General features: G+C 44.1%; 1 protein-coding gene across 1 annotated transcript; it reads left to right on the plus strand.

Moving 5' to 3' along the window:
• Positions 1–3,366: 3,366 nt before the first annotated feature.
• On the plus strand, positions 3,367–15,032 carry LOC140133831 (mitochondrial potassium channel ATP-binding subunit-like). Its single transcript, XM_072154450.1, has 16 exons — positions 3,367–3,570; positions 4,002–4,293; positions 6,008–6,163; positions 6,498–6,592; positions 6,678–6,783; positions 7,352–7,513; positions 7,587–7,672; positions 7,784–7,881; positions 9,349–9,454; positions 9,544–9,577; positions 9,794–9,924; positions 10,497–10,591; positions 10,726–10,859; positions 11,706–11,853; positions 12,218–12,468; positions 14,239–15,032. Exons 1-16 carry the CDS (start codon positions 3,518–3,520, stop codon positions 14,314–14,316), a joined length of 2,025 nt encoding a protein of 674 aa, XP_072010551.1. The 5' UTR covers positions 3,367–3,517; the 3' UTR covers positions 14,317–15,032.
• Positions 15,033–17,749: the final 2,717 nt, after the last annotated feature.

Genomic DNA, 17,749 nt, shown 5'->3' on the forward strand with positions numbered 1-17,749 from the left:
TATCTAATCCTATCCTGTGTGATACTGTCTGCTGAGCTGTGTATCTAATCCTATCCTGTGTGATACTGACTGCTGAGATGTGTATCCCATCCTCTCGTGTGTGATACTGTCTGCTGAGCTGTGTATCTCATCCTCTCCTGCGTGATACTGACTGCTGAGCTGTGTATCTAATCCTATCCTGTGTGATACTGTCTGCTGAGCTGTGTATCTAATCTTGCCATGTGTGATACTGTCTGCTGAGCTGTGTATCTAATCTTGCCATGTGTGATACTGTCTGCTGAGCTGTGTATCTAATCCTATCCTGTGTGATACTGCCTGCTGAGCTGTGTATCTAATCCCATCCTGTGTGATACTGACTGCTGAGCCGTGTATCTCATCCTCTCCTGTGTGATACTGACTGCTGAGCCGTGTATCTCATCCTCTCCTGTGTGATACTGACTGCTGAGATGTGTATCTAATCCTATCCTGTGTGATACTGTCTGCTGAGCTGTGTATCTAATCCTATCCTGTGTGATACTGACTGCTGAGATGTGTATCTCATCCTCTCCTGCGTGATACTGACTGCTGAGCTGTGTATCTAATCCTATCCTGTGTGATACTGTCTGCTGAGCTGTGTATCTAATCTTGCCATGTGTGATACTGTCTGCTGAGCTGTGTATCTAATCTTGCCATGTGTGATACTGTCTGCTGAGCTGTGTATCTAATCCTATCCTGTGATACTGCCTGCTGAGCTGTGTATCTAATCCCATCCTGTGTGATACTGACTGCTGAGCCGTGTATCTCATCCTCTCCTGTGTGATACTGACTGCTGAGCCGTGTATCTAATCCTATCCTGTGTGATACTGACTGCTGAGCTGTGTATCTCATCCTCTCATGTGTGATACTGACTACTGAGCCGTGTATCTAATCCTATTGCATTATACCATTGTCCTGGATTGTAATACAGAGGAGGTGGCTGCAGTATATACAGTGTATATATACCGTGTATATCTCATGTATATATCTTGCTGTGGCTCAGTGGGTGGAATCGGCTGTGACTTTCCAATCGTCTCTTTCCCCTTTAATAATTGACCTTGATATAAAGCAATTAAAGGGTAAGCCCTCGGTGCAGGACAGTCAGGACCCCCTCCTCCTGTCACAAAGACACCTGAGTGAAGTTGGCCCCCCCACCTTGTTCAAATCAAACAAAATTGGTGTCAAACGTTTGTGCTACGTTTGTGCTGGTTTGTGCAGCAGAAATTTTTGTTTGTGCCGCTATCGTTTTCGAGATTTTAATGAAAGTTTCCAGAGGTCATCAGAGGTCAACCAGCCCCCCCACATTGCCCAAATCAAACAAAACTGGTGCCGAACAATTCTGCTACGTTTGTGCTGGTTTGTGCTGCGCAAATTTTTGTTTGTGCTGCTTTTGTTTTGAATATATGAACAAAAAATGAAAGTTCAAAAGTTCAAGCAGCCCCCCCACATTAACGGAATCAAACAACACTGGTGTCAAAAGTTAGTGCTACATTTGTGCAGCAAAAATTTTTGTTTGTGCTGCTATAATTTTTAAGGTATGTTCAGGTGTTTGAGGTGTTTAGGATGAACTGGTAAAAAACAAACTTAGTGACACTTCCCTGGTTTGATCACCAGGGGGAGCTAGCAAACACATTGTACTTTGGAAGAAATGAACTCTGATGACCTCTGTAAAAAAGTATGAATATATTAAAAATGATAGCGGCACAAACGAAAATTTTTGCTGCACAAACCAGCACAAACGTAGCACTAACGTTTGACACCAGTTTTGTTTGATTCGGTTAATGTGGGGGGGCTGGCTGAACTTTTGAACTTTCATTTTTTGTTCATATATTCAAAACAAAAGCAGCACAAACAAAAATTTGAGCAGCACAAACCAGCACAAACGTAGCAGAATTGTTCGGCACCAGTTTTGTTTGATTTGGGCAACGTGGGGGGGCTGGTTGACCTCTGATGACCTCTGGAAACTTTCATTAAAATCTTAAAAACGATAGCGGCACAAACAAAAATTTCTGCTGCACAAACCAGCACAAACGTAGCACAAACGTTTGACACCAATTTTGTTTGATTTGAACAAGGTGGGGGGGCCAACTTCACTCAGGTCACAAAGACCCCTCAGATCTTTGCAGATCAGCTGTCTCTATATTATTCTACTCAGATTATACGTCTCTATATTGTTATTCTCCTCACAGATTATTATATCTCTGGATGTTATTTTCTCCTCACAGATTATTATATCTCTGGATGTTATTTTCTCCTCACAGATTATTATATCTCTGGATGTTATTTTCTCCTCACAGATTATTATATCTCTGGATGTTATTTTCTCCTCACAGATTATTATATCTCTGGATGTTATTATCCTCCTCACAGATTATTATATCTCTGGATGTTATTATCCTCCTCACAGATTATTATATCTCTGGATGTTATTATCCTCCTCACAGATTATTATATCTCTGGATGTTATTATCCTCCTCACAGATTATTATATCTCTGGATGTTATTATCCTCCTCACAGATTATTATATCTCTGGATGTTATTATCCTCCTCACAGATTATTATATTTCTGGATGTTATTTTCTCCTCACAGATTATTATACATCTCTATGTTATTCTCCTCACAGATTATTATACATCTCTATGTTATCCTCCTGTTATTTTCTCCTCACAGATTATTATATCTCTGGATGTTAGTTTCTCCTCACAGATTATTATACATCTCTATGTTATCCTCCTCACAGATTATTATACGTCTCTGTATTATTATTCTCCTCACAGATTATTATATCTCTGGATGTTATTTTTCCTCACAGATTATTATATCTCTCTATGTTATCCTCCTGTTATTATTCTCCTCACAGATTATTATATCTCTCTATGTTATCCTCCTGTTATTATTCTCCTCACAGATTATTATATCACTGGATGTTATTTTCTCCTCACAGATTATTATATCACTGGATGTTATTTTCTCCTCACAGATTATTATATCTCTGGATGTTATTTTTCCTCACAGATTATTATATCACTGGATGTTATTTTCTCCTCACAGATTATTATACATCTCTATGTTATTCTCCTCACAGATTACTATACATCTCTATGTTATCCTCCTGTTAGTTTCTCCTCAGATTGCTCTTGCCGTCACTTTGTTTCCCAGTAACCTCTTCCTGAGGAGAACCAGGACACAACATTCCCGCCCTGTAACGTCACATCACGTGGCCCGGTAACCGCTCTCTGATTGGTGCGCTTTAGTGTAGCGGGCGTTGCTCCTCTGAAGGACACTGTGGCCCTCGGCCTTCCCCCCGGGGCCCTCATATTATTAACCCTTTATTATTGATACGGTACAAACACCGACCTATATTTTCGCCATTGCCCAGCCCCTCCTCCCTTTCCCGGTGATCACGTGACCAGCACTCAGCCAATCAGTATAAGTCTGGGGCGGGGCTGTTGCCGGTGAGGGCGGGACTCTGCAGTGGTTGCCGGTACACGGTGCCGGTGATGCTGCTGCACTTTCTCCAGGCCGGGCTCCGCCGCTGCCCGGGACCCGTCAGGTAACAAGTGACGTCACGCGCGCACAGTGTGTTGGGAAGTGTAGTCTAGAGGGCGCCAGCGGGACTACATTACCCGTCATGCACCGGGAGGGCAATCTCCTTGTCCTTCCATGTGTCCCGGAGAGGTTCATGGAGGTGTGGGACTACAAATCCCAGCATAACCTGTAACCAGCAGATGGAGATGAGAACTACAAGTCTCAGCATGACTTCTGTCAATATATATGAGATCTCTGCTTGCTGTCAGTGAATTAAAACATGTTGAGAATATTGAGATACGTGTAAACAGCACTGGCTCTGCTCATCCTGTTCTTTCTGGTTCATGAATTGAATGCCAGAGTTACAGTGAAGACTGGCACATCTAGGTGCTGCAGGATTTCATGCCACTCAGAGTCTATAAAAAGCTGGGTGACCCCTGATATATTCTCTTCCAGGCGCATCCAGCAATCCTGCATCTTCCGGGCTCCACCACATCGCCCGCAGCTGTACACCCGCCTCCGAGATGCCACCCGCTGCCCAGGAAGGACCAACAAGGGAAGAACACTGGCATTACTATTGGGCCCTGCCATTGTGGGCTTCAGTGGCAAAGTGGTCCTGTGCCAGCTGGAGGTGCAATGCCCCCCGCCCATCGTGTCCAAGGAGCAGAGACCCGAACCAGAGTTCTGCTGGAAAGAATTCTGGAAACTCCTGAAACCTCAACTCCTGGCCCTGTTATCAGCTGTCATTGTAAGAATAGTGAGCGCAGCTCTGGAGTATAGTACTGTATTGGTTATGTCATGTATGTACACAGTGACTGCACCACCAGCAGAATAGTGAGTGCAGCTCTGGGGTATAGTACAGGATGTAACTCAGGATCAGTACAGGATAAGTAATGTCATGTATGTACACAGTGACTGCACCAGCAGCAGAATAGTGAGTGCAGCTCTGGGGTATAATACAGGATGTAACTCAGGATCAGTACAGGATAAGTAATGTCATGTATGTACACAGTGACTGCACCAGCAGCAGAATAGTGAGTGTAGCTCTGGGGGTATAATACAGGATGTAACTCAGGATCAGTACAGGATAAGTAATGTCATGTATGTACACAGTGACTGCACCAGCAACAGAATAGTGAGTGCAGCTCTGGGGTATAATACAGGATGTAACTCAGGATCAGTACAGGATAAGTAATGTCATGTATGTACACAGTGACTGCACCAGCAGCAGAATAGTGAGTGCAGCTCTGGGGTATAATACAGGATGTAACTCCGGGTCAGTACAGGATAAGTAATGTCATGTATGTACACAGTGACTGCACCAGCAGCAGAATAGTGAGTGCAGCTCTGGGGTATAATACAGGATCTAACTCAGGATCAGTACAGGATAAGTAATGTCATGTATGTACACAGTGACTGCACCAGCAGCAGAATAGTGAGTGCAGCTCTGGGGTATAATACAGGATGTAACTCAGGATCAGTACAGGATAAGTAATGTCATGTATGTACACAGTGACTGCACCAGCAGCAGAATAGTGAGTGCAGCTCTGGAGTATAATACATGATGTAACTCGGGATCAGTACAGGATAAGTAATGTCATGTATGTACACAGTGACTGCACCAGCAACAGAATAGTGAGTGCAGCTCTGGGGTATAATACAGGATGTAACTCAGGATCAGTACAGGATAAGTAATGTCATGTATGTACACAGTGACTGCACCAGCAACAGAATAGTGAGTGCAGCTCTGGGGTATAATACAGGATGTAACTCAGGATCAGTACAGGATAAGTAATGTCATGTATGTACACAGTGACTGCACCAGCAGCAGAATAGTGAGTGTAGCTCTGGGGGTATAATACAGGATGTAACTCAGGATCAGTACAGGATAAGTAATGTCATGTATGTACACAGTGACTGCACCAGCAACAGAATAGTGAGTGCAGCTCTGGGGTATAATACAGGATGTAACTCAGGATCAGTACAGGATAAGTAATGTCATGTATGTACACAGTGACTGCACCAGCAACAGAATAGTGAGTGCAGCTCTGGGGTATAATACAGGATGTAACTCAGGATCAGTACAGGATAAGTAATGTCATGTATGTACACAGTGACTGCACCAGCAGCAGAATAGTGAGTGCAGCTCTGGGGTATAATACAGGATTTAACTCAGGATCAGTACAGGATAAGTAATGTCATGTATGTACACAGTGACTGCACCAGCAGCAGAATAGTGAGTGCAGCTCTGGGGTATAATACAGGATGTAACTCAGGATCAGTACAGGATATGTAATGTCATGTATGATTCATGAAGAACATGCACCAGAAATCCTGACTCTAGCGCCCCCTGCACTATACACAGGACACTGCACTGCACTGAACGTATATAATATTGTCCGGTTTTGCACCTCGGAGCCTTTGTCACATAATGTTGATAGTTTTGTCTCTGCCTTTCACAGCTGGCGTTTGGTGCAGCGTTGCTGAATATACAGATCCCATTAATTCTGGGGGATCTGGTGAATGTGGTGGCTCGATACACGCGGGAACATGTTGGGGACTATATCCGGGAAGTGCGCGGTCCGGCCATGAAGCTTCTGTCTCTTTATGCAGCACAGGTATGATGTGAGTGATAGGAGACTGCGGCATATAGTGTGACTGAAGAGCTGACATTCTAATGGTTTTTACTCTATGTTTATCCCCTGAGCTGTAATACAACAAGCCTGGACCTGCTACATGTCAGCTATGTGACCTCTAGTGGCCGGTGGTGGTACTGCAGCATTATATACCATTGTATGGGGAGCATATAGATGATATTATTCTTTCTCCTCTGTATCTGTATACCTTCACTATGCACATCCCTACCCTGACCACTAGGGGGTTGTATGTACAGTAGATTGTTTATAATGACCGTGTATATTGTGTGACATGACTCCTGTGTACCACACTCAGGGTCTGCTGACCTGCGGCTATATCATCCTGCTGTCTCGAGTCGGGGAGCGCGTTGCCGGGAGTATGAGGAAAGCTTTGTTCACATCTCTTCTGCAGTGAGTATTTTGTGGAGGCCTCCATTATCCGGCATGTCCCGTCTTCCACGCAGCGGAGCTCCTCATCTTGCCTTTTCCGTCACAGTCAGGATGTAGCTTTCTTTGATTCTCAGAAGACGGGACTCTTGGTAAATCGTCTCACCTCCGACGTCCAGGAGTTCAAGTCTGCCTTCAAGCAAGTGATATCCCAGGTGAGGGGGTATGCAGGACACTTGCCCCAACGAGTAGTTGAACTATTCCCATCACTTTGGGCCAATTGGGATCAAGCTTGTGGATCAGCACTGTACAGACGGTCCCCTACTTAAGAACACCCGACTTACAGACGACCACTAGTTACAAACGGGCCTCTGGATGTTGGTAATTTACAGTACTTTAGCCTTAGATTACTATAGCCAGTTAAAACAGTTATCAAATGTGTCTGTAATTAAGATTTATTGGTAAACCCGGATGACAATCCAACATTTTTAAAATCCAATTGTCACAGAGACCAAAAAAATTTTGACTGGGGTTACAATTATGAAGTATACAGTTCCGACTTACATACAAATTCAACTTAAGAACAAACCTACAGAACCTATCCTGTACGTAACCCGGAGACTGTCTGTAATATTCTAGGTTGGGCATGATGAACCTGCATCTTTACAAATCCCTATCTACTGTGATACATTGCAGAGTTGTTTGCAGTTCAGGGTCATTGGAAAGCTGGGTGGAATCCTCATTGTCCTCTGTAATGGTAATGTTCTGTTTTATGACTTGTAGGGTCTCAGGAACATCACCCAGACATTTGGCTGCTTCGTGTCCCTCTATTACATCTCCCCTAAGCTGACGGGTCTCCTGGTGGTGGTGATGCCCATACTGGTCGGCGCTGGAGCCATTATTGGCTCTTTTCTGCGCAGATTATCGCGTCGTGCCCAGGAGCAGGTAAGCAAAGTCTCCCTATGGTTGTAACCCCTACAGGTAAAATATTTGCAATATGAATTCCTTTTCCCTGCAGATTGCCAAAGCGACAGGCGTGGCCGATGAGGCGATAGGAAATGTGCGCACGGTGAGAGCATTCGCCATGGAAGACCGCGAGGTGGAGTGAGTGTTACAGCATACATTGGCTGAGGACTCTTATGGCCGTATGGGCAATGACCCAGCTTTCCGAGATCTAAATATAATCATATATAATTCAGTATGTCCTCCATACAGGTTGTACTCTGCAGAGGCGGACAAGTCAGCTTATCTGAATGAGGTTCTGGGCATCGGGATCGCTGTATTCCAGGGACTTTCCAATATTGCTCTGAATTGTAAGTTATTTGACTGTGAAGCTCTGTCTATAGATCCTATTTCATATACGTCATGGAATATATTGATAGTAGGCACCATCTATAGATTCCAGCAGAGCTGTATATCCTGTCTATATATAGGGTTGTCACTTATATAACCCTCCATCTATAGATTCCAACAGAGCTGCATATCCTGTCTATATATATATATATATATATATATATAGGGTTGTCACTTATATAACCCTCTATCTATGGATTCCAGCAGAGCTGTATATCCTGTCTATATATAGGGTTGTCACTTATATAACCCTCCATCTATAGATTCCAGCAGAGCTGTATATCCTGTCTATATATAGGGTTGTCACTTATATAACCCTCCATCTATAGATTCCAGAAGAGCTGTATATCCTGTCTATATATAGGGTTGTCACTTATATAACCCTCTATCTATGGATTCCAGCAGAGCTGTATATACTTTTATATATAGGGTTATCTTTTATATAACCATCTATCCATAGATTCCAGCAGACCTGCATATACTGTCTATATATAGGGTTGTCACTTATATATCCCTCTATCTATAGATTCCAGCAGAGCTGTATATCCTGTCTATATATAGGGTTGTCACTTATGTAACCCTCTATCTATGGATTCCAGCAGAGCTGTATATACTTTTATATATAGGGTTGTCTTTTATATAATCATCTATCCATAGATTCCAGCAGAGCTGTATATCCTGTCTATATATAGGGTTGTCACTTATATAACCCTCCATCTATAGATTCCAGCAGAGCTGTATATCCTGTCTATATATAGGGTTGTCACTTATATAACCCTCTATCTATGGATTCCAGCAGAGCTGTATATACTTTTATATATAGGGTTGTCTTTTATATAATCATCTATCCATAGATTCCAGCAGACCTGCATATACTGTCTATATATAGGGTTGTCACTTATATAACCCTCCATCTATAGATTCCGGCAGAGCTGTATATCCTGTCTATATATAGGGTTGTCACTTATATAACCCTCTATCTATGGATTCCAGCAGAGCTGTATATACTTTTATATATAGGGTTGTCTTTTATATAATCATCTATCCATAGATTCCAGCAGACCTGCATATACTGTCTATATATAGGGTTGTCACTTATATAACCCTCCATCTATAGATTCCGGCAGAGCTGTATATCCTGTCTATATATAGGGTTGTCACTTATATAACCCTCCATCTATAGATTCCGGCAGAGCTGTACATACTGTCTATATATAGGGTTGTCACTTATATAACCCTCTATCTCTGGATTCCGGCAGAGCTGTATACACTTTTATATATAGGGTTGTCTTTTATATAACCATCTATCCATAGATTCCAGCAGACCTGCATATACTGTCTATATATGGGGTTGTCACTTATATTAGTCTCTATCTATAGATTCCGGCAGGGCTGTATACACTGTACACCTCCCCTCTCTCCTGCAGGTATCGTCCTGGGCACCATATTTGCTGGCGGTTCTCTGATGGCAGGTAATGAGCTGTCGGCCGGTGACCTCATGTCCTTCTTGGTGGCTTCTCAGACCGTACAGAGGTTTGTCTGCCTGGTGATTGTTATAATCTGGTGCCATGGGCGGAGGCGCGGGGACCATGATTTTTCTTGACTATGTTTATCTTCCACAGGTCAATGGCAAACACGTCGGTGCTTTTCGGACAGGTGAGTGATGGGAGCAGGTGCATCAGTAGGATCTGGCTGTGTAGGGATAACATATAGCATAGAGCTCAATGATCCCTATGTTATACCCCTGCTAAATCCAAGAATCATCTACGTAATCAGCCCTGCACCCACTCATCTCCAGGATCTTGATATTTTTAGTAAACCATATTCCTTCTATTCCTCTACACATCTGTTTGCTATATTCCTGTCTCTTAGGTGGTCCGAGGTCTTAGTGCCGGGGGTCGTGTCTTTGAGTTTATGCGTTTACAGCCAGAGATCCCTCTGAGAGGTGGGAAGAAGCTCCACGAGCTGACGGGAGAGATACACTTCAGAGACGTCACCTTCAAGTAAGTAATGGGAGGCTTCATAGAATGAGGACCTGGTGCAATACATCTGCAGTGTAGTTTATGAATACAGGCATGCATACTAAGCCTGGCAGTCCTGGGGACCATGAACAAGGACAACAATTATAGAAGTATATGCCCTATTTATAGCACAGGGTGAGAATGGGTTAATATTCCCATTTCTAGAGAAGCAAGTAGAGTTTGCATCTACTTTCCAGAGATTTTTCAGAAAAGGAACATACTGATTAGTTTACATCTGACCCCCTCAAATTACAGGCTCCAAGCCTGGGGCTGCACTACTAGGACAAGCCAATATACAGTATACAGTAAGCCAGTATACGGATTTAGATCACCATACGCATCAATGTACACTCATATTTGCTAACCGGTCAACTCCAGAAAGTAGGTAGATATTGATATAGATGGTGGTTTGTATCTGATGTTATTAGACTCTCAGTACTGAAGCCGTGCAGAGTTACACAAAGAGATTGTTCCATTACATAACATAAAATGACATAAATTATTGTCTGTATTGTATAGCTTGATAACTTTGACATTGATCTCCTCCCCTCCAGCTACCCCACTCGGCCGGGACAACAGGTCTTGAATGGTTTTAACCTGATTGTGCCCCCTGGTAAGACTGTGGCCATCGTGGGACAATCTGGGGGAGGTAAGAAAATATACATAATATGACAGTAAATCAAGAGTGTAAATAAATTAGATTAGTTTATAGATTACATTGTACCAGAGACCTATATGCATTGTTTATTCTTTTGTTTTTGTTTTTGTTTTTTTGGGGTTTAGGAAAATCCACAGTGGCTGCACTGGTGGAGCGCTTCTACGACCCCAACCAGGGTGCAGTGGAGCTGGATGGAGTCGACATTCGTTCACTTGACCCGTCGTGGCTGAGAGGAGAGGTCATCGGATTCATCAACCAGGTACATGGCAGAGTACTTACTATATTGTAAAAAGGTCATAGAGGGGCTCACTGCATTGTAATATGATTGTAGAGCCACTCACTGAACTGTTATAAGGTTGTGGGGGAGTTGACTGCACTGTAATAAAGTCATAGAGAAACTCACTGCAATGTATTAAGATGATAGAAGAGCTTACTGCACTGTAAATAGGCTATAGAGAAGCTCACTGCACTGTAATAAAATTATAGGGGAGCTCACCGCAATAGTCAGGTTAAAGGGGAGCTCACTGCTCTGTAATAAGGCTATAGGAGAGCTCACTGCACTGTAATTAGGTTATAGGGGAGCTCACTGCTCTGTAATAAGGCTATAGGAGAGCTCACTGCACTGTAATTAGGTTATAGGGGAGCTAACTGCTCTGTAATAAGGTTAGAGGGGAGCTCACTGCACTGCAATAGGGGAGCTCACTGCAATAGTCAGGTTATAGGGGAGCTCACTGCTCTGTAATAAGGCTATAGGGGAGCTCACTGCTCTGTAATAAGGTTATAGGGGAGCTCACTGCTCTGTAATAAGGTTATAGGGGAGCTCACTGCTCTGTAATAAGGTTATAGGGGAGCTCACTGCTCTGTAATAAGGTTATAGGGGAGCTCACTGCTCTGTAATAAGGTTATAGGGGAGCTCACTGCGCTGCAAAAAGGTTATAGGGGAGCTCACTGCTCTGTAATAAGGTTAGAGGGGAGCTCGCTGCTCTGTAATAAGGTTATAGGGGAGCTTGCTGCTCTGTAATAAGGTTATAGGGGAGCTCGCTGTGCTGTGCCTTTAATAAGATAATAATATTGCAGCTCATTTGCCATTTTTGTTACATTAAAGGAACCCGTTCTTTTTGGAACAAGCATCATGGAGAATATCCGCTTTGGGAGGCCGGACGCGACTAATGCAGAGGTCATGGAAGCTGCAAAACTAGCGAATGCTGATGATTTTATCCAGAGCTTTCCTGATGGTTATAATACGCTGCTAGGTGAGTGTCCTCCTTCTCTGGCTAAGGTCACAGCCTCTGTTATGGTGGTAGGTGGTCCCATTCCCACCACAGATGGAGACAGTTGATTGATAAGAGGGGGATACGTTCCTGCTTCCCCGTATAAAGGCTGGAGAGGTGACAGTGATGTGACTGGTGAGAGGGCTGATAATATAAAGAAAGGTTCCTGCTTCCCCCTATCCATCTCCTCGCTCCCCCACTACTCCCAATGTTAACAATCTGTGACTGGCGTGAGGGGCGATAAATTGAAGACAAGTTCCTGTACATCCCCCTGTAGGCAGTTCAGGGTCCGTGCTCCTGATTAACCCACCCTATCCCTGTACTGATGAGTGTGATATCTTTACAGGTGAGCGCGGAGTCACCCTCTCTGGAGGTCAAAAGCAGCGGGTGGCCATCGCCCGCGCTCTACTCAAAGATCCCCGAATCTTAATCCTGGATGAAGCTACAAGCGCGCTGGACTCCGAGTCAGAGAGGACGGTGCAGTTAGCGCTGGACCGCGCTTCATCCGGACGCACAGTGTTAGTCATTGCTCATCGGCTCAGCACCGTTGCAGATGCCGATATCATTGTCGTCTTATCAAAGGGCCGTATAGCAGAGGTGAGTCCAGGTTACATCACTCCAGTCACATCCAGATATCAGATCCTCGTTGTGCACAGGAGAGGAGATCCTTGCTATTATCAGATCCTCATTGTGCACAGGAGAGGAGATCCTTGCTACTATCAGATCCTCGTTGTGCACAGGAGAGGAGATCCTTGCTATTATCAGATCCTCGTTGTGCACAGGAGAGGAGATCGTTGCTATTATCAGATCCTCGTTGTGCACAGGAGAGGAGATCCTTGCTACCATCAGATGCTCTTTGTGCACAGGAGAGGAGATCCTTGCTATTAGCAGATCCTCATTGTGCACAGGAGAGGAGATCCTTGCTATTATCAGATCCTCGTTGTGCACAGGAGAGGAGATCGTTGCTATTATCAGATCCTCATTGTGCACAGGAGAGGAGATCCTTGCTACTATCAGATCCTCGTTGTGCACAGGAGAGGAGATCCTTGCTACTATCAGATCCTCGTTGTGCACAGGAGAGGAGATCCTTGCTACCATCAGATGCTCTTTGTGCACAGGAGAGGAGATCCTTGCTATTATCAGATCCTCGTTGTGCACAGGAGAGGAGATCGTTGCTATTATCAGATCCTCGTTGTGCACAGCAGAGGAGATCCTTGCTACTATCAGATCCTCGTTGTGCACAGGAGAGGAGATCCTTGCTACTATCAGATCCTCGTTGTGCACAGGAGAGGAGATCCTTGCTACTATCAGATCCTCGTTGTGCACAGGAGAGGAGATCCTTGCTACTATCAGATCCTCGTTGTGCACAGGAGAGGAGATCCTTGCTATTATCAGATCCTCGTTGTGTACAGGAGAGGAGATCCTTGCTATTAGCAGATCCTCATTGTGCACAGGAGAGGAGATCCTTGCTATTAGCAGATCCTCATTGTGCACAGGAGAGGAGATCCTTGCTACTATCAGATCCTCGTTGTGCACAGGAGAGGAGATCCTTGCTACTATCAGATCCTCGTTGTGCACAGGAGAGGAGATCCTTGCTACCATCAGATGCTCTTTGTGCACAGGAGAGGAGATCGTTGCTATTATCAGATCCTCGTTGTGCACAGGAGAGGAGATCGTTGCTATTATCAGATCCTCGTTGTGCACAGGAGAGGAGATCCTTGCTACTATCAGATCCTCGTTGTGTACAGGAGAGGAGATCCTTGCTACTATCAGATCCTCGTTGTGCACAGGAGAGGAGATCGTTGCTATTATCAGATCCTCGTTGTGCACAGGAGAGGAGATCCTTGCTACTATCAGATCCTCGTTGTGCACAGGAGAGGAGATCCTTGCTACTATCAGATCCTTGTTGTGCACAGGAGAGGAGATCCTTGCTACTATCAGATCCTCGTTGTGCACAGGAGAGGAGATCCTTGCTACTATCAGATCCTCGTTGTGCACAGGAGAGGAGATCGTTGCTATTATCAGATCCTCATTGTGCACAGGAGAGGAGATCCTTGCTATTATGAGATGGTGCATGGAAAACTAAAGAAAATCCAGCACGCCTCCCATTCCCATGTGTCAGACGTGATTCGGATTAATCTCAGATTAAAACCACAGAAAGATTGCAGCATTTTGGCAAATGGCCTTAGTTTTGAGCTCCATCAAGATCAAGACTAAGGCCCTTTGCTGTAACGCGTTAATAGGAAAGTGGCGCCTCATGGGAGTGTGGCGCCTCGCTAGATTTTCATCTATTCATTTACATGTTAATATATTGCAGAATTTGCTCTCGGGCTGCAGTCATTATTCTATTTCTTGTCTTCGCCTCAGAGTGGAACCCATCGTGATCTGCTGAGGAAGGGCGGCCTGTATGCAGAGCTCATACGCAGACAAAACCAAGAGTCCTAGTAACACAGATAATATACCTCATATATGTCACCCAATAATACAGCCAAGAAACAAGAGTCACACAAAGAAACTGGACCAGAACACCATCAATAATGTGAGCAACCTGGGAGCTGGATCCTAATATCAGCAGCCAATTACTATACACAGGAGAGGAGATCCTCACTGATATCAGCAGTCTATTACTATACACAGGAGAGGAGATCCTCACTGATATCAGCAGTCTATTACTATACACAGGAGAGGAGATCCTCACTGATATCAGCAGTCTATTACTATACACAGGAGAGGAGATCCCCACTGATATCAGCAGTCTATTACTATACACAGGAGAGGAGCTCCTCACTGATATCAGCAGTCTATTACTATGTACAGGAGAGGAGATCCTCACTGATATCAGCAGCCAATTACTATACACAGGAGAGGAGATCCTCACTGATATCAGCAGTCTATTACTATGTACAGGAGAGGAGATCCTCACTGATAGCAGCAGTCTATTACTATACACAGGAGAGGAGCTCCTCACTGATATCAGCAGTCTATTACTATGTACAGGAGAGGAGCTCCTCACTGATATCAGCAGTCTATTACTATACACAGGAGAGGAGATCCTCACTGATATGAGCAGTCTATTACTATGTACAGGAGAGGAGCTCCTCACTGATATCAGCAGTCTATTACTATACACATGAGAGGAGATCCTCACTGATAGCAGCAGTCTATTACTATACACAGGAGAGGAGATCCTCACTGATCTCAGCAGTCTATTACTATGTACAGGAGAGGAGATCCCCACTGATATCAGCAGTCTATTACTATACACAGGAGAGGAGATCCTCACTGATATCAGCAGTCTATTACTATACACAGGAGAGGAGATCCTCACTGATATCAGCAGTCTATCACTATACACAGGAGAGGAGATCCTCACTGATATCAGCAGTCTATTACTATGTACAGGAGAGGAGATCCCCACTGATATCAGCAGTCTATTACTATACACAGGAGAGGAGATCCTCACTGATATCAGCAGTCTATTACTATACACAGGAGAGGAGATCCTCACTGATATCAGCAGTCTATTACTATGTACAGGAGAGGAGATCCCCACTGATATCAGCAGTCTATTACTATGTACAGGAGAGGAGATCCTCACTGATATCAGCAGTCTATTACTATACACAGGAGAGGAGATCCTCACTGATCTCAGCAGTCTATTACTATACACAGGAGAGGAGATCCTCACTGATCTCAGCAGTCTATTACTATACACAGGAGAGGAGATCCTCACTGATATCAGCAGTCTATTACTATGTACAGGAGAGGAGATCCTCACTGATATCAGCAGTCTATTACTATACACAGGAGAGGAGATCCTCACTGATATCAGCAGTCTATTACTATACACAGGAGAGGAGCTCCTCACTGATATCAGCAGTCTATCACTATGTACAGGAGAGGAGCTCCTCACTGATATCAGCAGTCTATTACTATACACAGGAGAGGAGATCCTCACTGATATCAGCAGTCTATTACTACACACAGGAGAGGAGATCCTCACTGATAGCAGCAGTCTGTTACTATACACAGGAGAGGAGATCCCCACTGATATCAGCAGTCTATTACTATACACAGGAGAGGAGATCCCCACTGATATCAGCAGTCTATTACTATGTACAGGAGAGGAGATCCTCACTGATATCAGCAGTCTATTACTATACACAGGAGAGGAGATCCTCACTGATATCAGCAGTCTATTACTATACACAGGAGAGGAGATCCTCACTGATATCAGCAGTCTATCACTATACACAGGAGAGGAGATCCTCACTGATATCAGCAGTCTATTACTATGTACAGGAGAGGAGATCCCCACTGATATCAGCAGTCTATTACTATACACAGGAGAGGAGATCCCCACTGATATCAGCAGTCTATTACTATGTACAGGAGAGGAGATCCTCACTGATATCAGCAGTCTATTACTATACACAGGAGAGGAGATCCCCACTGATATCAGCAGTCTATTACTATACACAGGAGAGGAGATCCTCACTGATATCAGCAGTCTATTACTATATACAGGAGAGGAGCTCCTCACTGATATCAGCAGTCTATTACTATACACATGAGAGGAGATCCTCACTGATAGCAGCAGTCTATTACTATACACAGGAGAGGAGATCCTCACTGATCTCAGCAGTCTATTACTATGTACAGGAGAGGAGATCCCCACTGATATCAGCAGTCTATTACTATACACAGGAGAGGAGATCCTCACTGATATCAGCAGTCTATTACTATACACAGGAGAGGAGATCCCCACTGATATCAGCAGTCTATTACTATACACAGGAGAGGAGATCCTCACTGATAGCAGCAGTCTATTACTATGTACAGGAGAGGAGATCCTCACTGATATCAGCAGTCTATTACTATACACAGGAGAGGAGATCCCCACTGATATCAGCAGTCTATTACTATGTACAGGAGAGGAGATCCTCACTGATATCAGCAGTCTATTACTATACACAGGAGAGGAGATCCTCACTGATATCAGCAGTCTATTACTATACACAGGAGAGGAGATCCTCACTGATATCAGCAGTCTATTACTATACACAGGAGATGAGCTCCTCACTGATATCAGCAGTCTATCACTATACACAGGAGAGGAGATCCTCACTGATATCAGCAGTCTATTACTATACACAGGAGAGGAGATCCTCACTGATATCAGCAGTCTATTACTATACACAGGAGAGGAGATCCTCACTGATATCAGCAGTCTATTACTATGTACAGGAGAGGAGATCCTCACTGATATCAGCAGTCTATTACTATACACAGGAGAGGAGATCCTCACTGATATCAGCAGTCTATTACTATACACAGGAGAGGAGATCCTCACTGATCTCAGCAGTCTATTACTATACACAGGAGAGGAGATCCTCACTGATATCAGCAGTCTATTACTATACACAGGAGATGAGCTCCTCACTGATATCAGCAGTCTATTACTATGTACAGGAGAGGAGATCCTCACTGATATCAGCAGTCTATTACTATACACAGGAGAGGAGATCCTCACTGATAGCAGCAGTCTATTACTATACACAGGAGAGGAGATCCTCACTGATAGCAGCAGTCTATTACTATACACAGGAGAGGAGATCCTCACTGATAGCAGCAGTCTATTACTATGTACAGGAGAGGAGATCCCCACTGATATCAGCAGTCTATTACTATACACAGGAGAGGAGATCCTCACTGATATCAGCAGTCTATTACTATGTACAGGAGAGGAGATCCTCACTGATATCAGCAGTCTATTACTATACACAGGAGAGGAGCTCCTCACTGATATCAGCAGTCTATTACTATGTACAGGAGAGGAGATCCCCACTGATATCAGCAGTCTATTACTATACACATG

Source organism: Engystomops pustulosus, chromosome 5 (assembly GCF_040894005.1).
Source record: "Engystomops pustulosus chromosome 5, aEngPut4.maternal, whole genome shotgun sequence".
Lineage (NCBI taxonomy): Eukaryota > Metazoa > Chordata > Amphibia > Anura > Leptodactylidae > Engystomops > Engystomops pustulosus.

Coding starts and splice junctions, on each gene's coding strand:
- LOC140133831 (XM_072154450.1), top strand. CDS start 3,518: ATGCTGCTGCACTTTCTCCAGGCCGGGCTCCGCCGCTGCCCGGGACCC. Junction 7,673..7,783: donor ATGGAAGACCGCGAGGTGGA/GTGAGTGTTACA, acceptor TCCTCCATACAG/GTTGTACTCTGCAGAGGCGG. Junction 10,592..10,725: donor CGTGGGACAATCTGGGGGAG/GTAAGAAAATAT, acceptor TTTGGGGTTTAG/GAAAATCCACAGTGGCTGCA.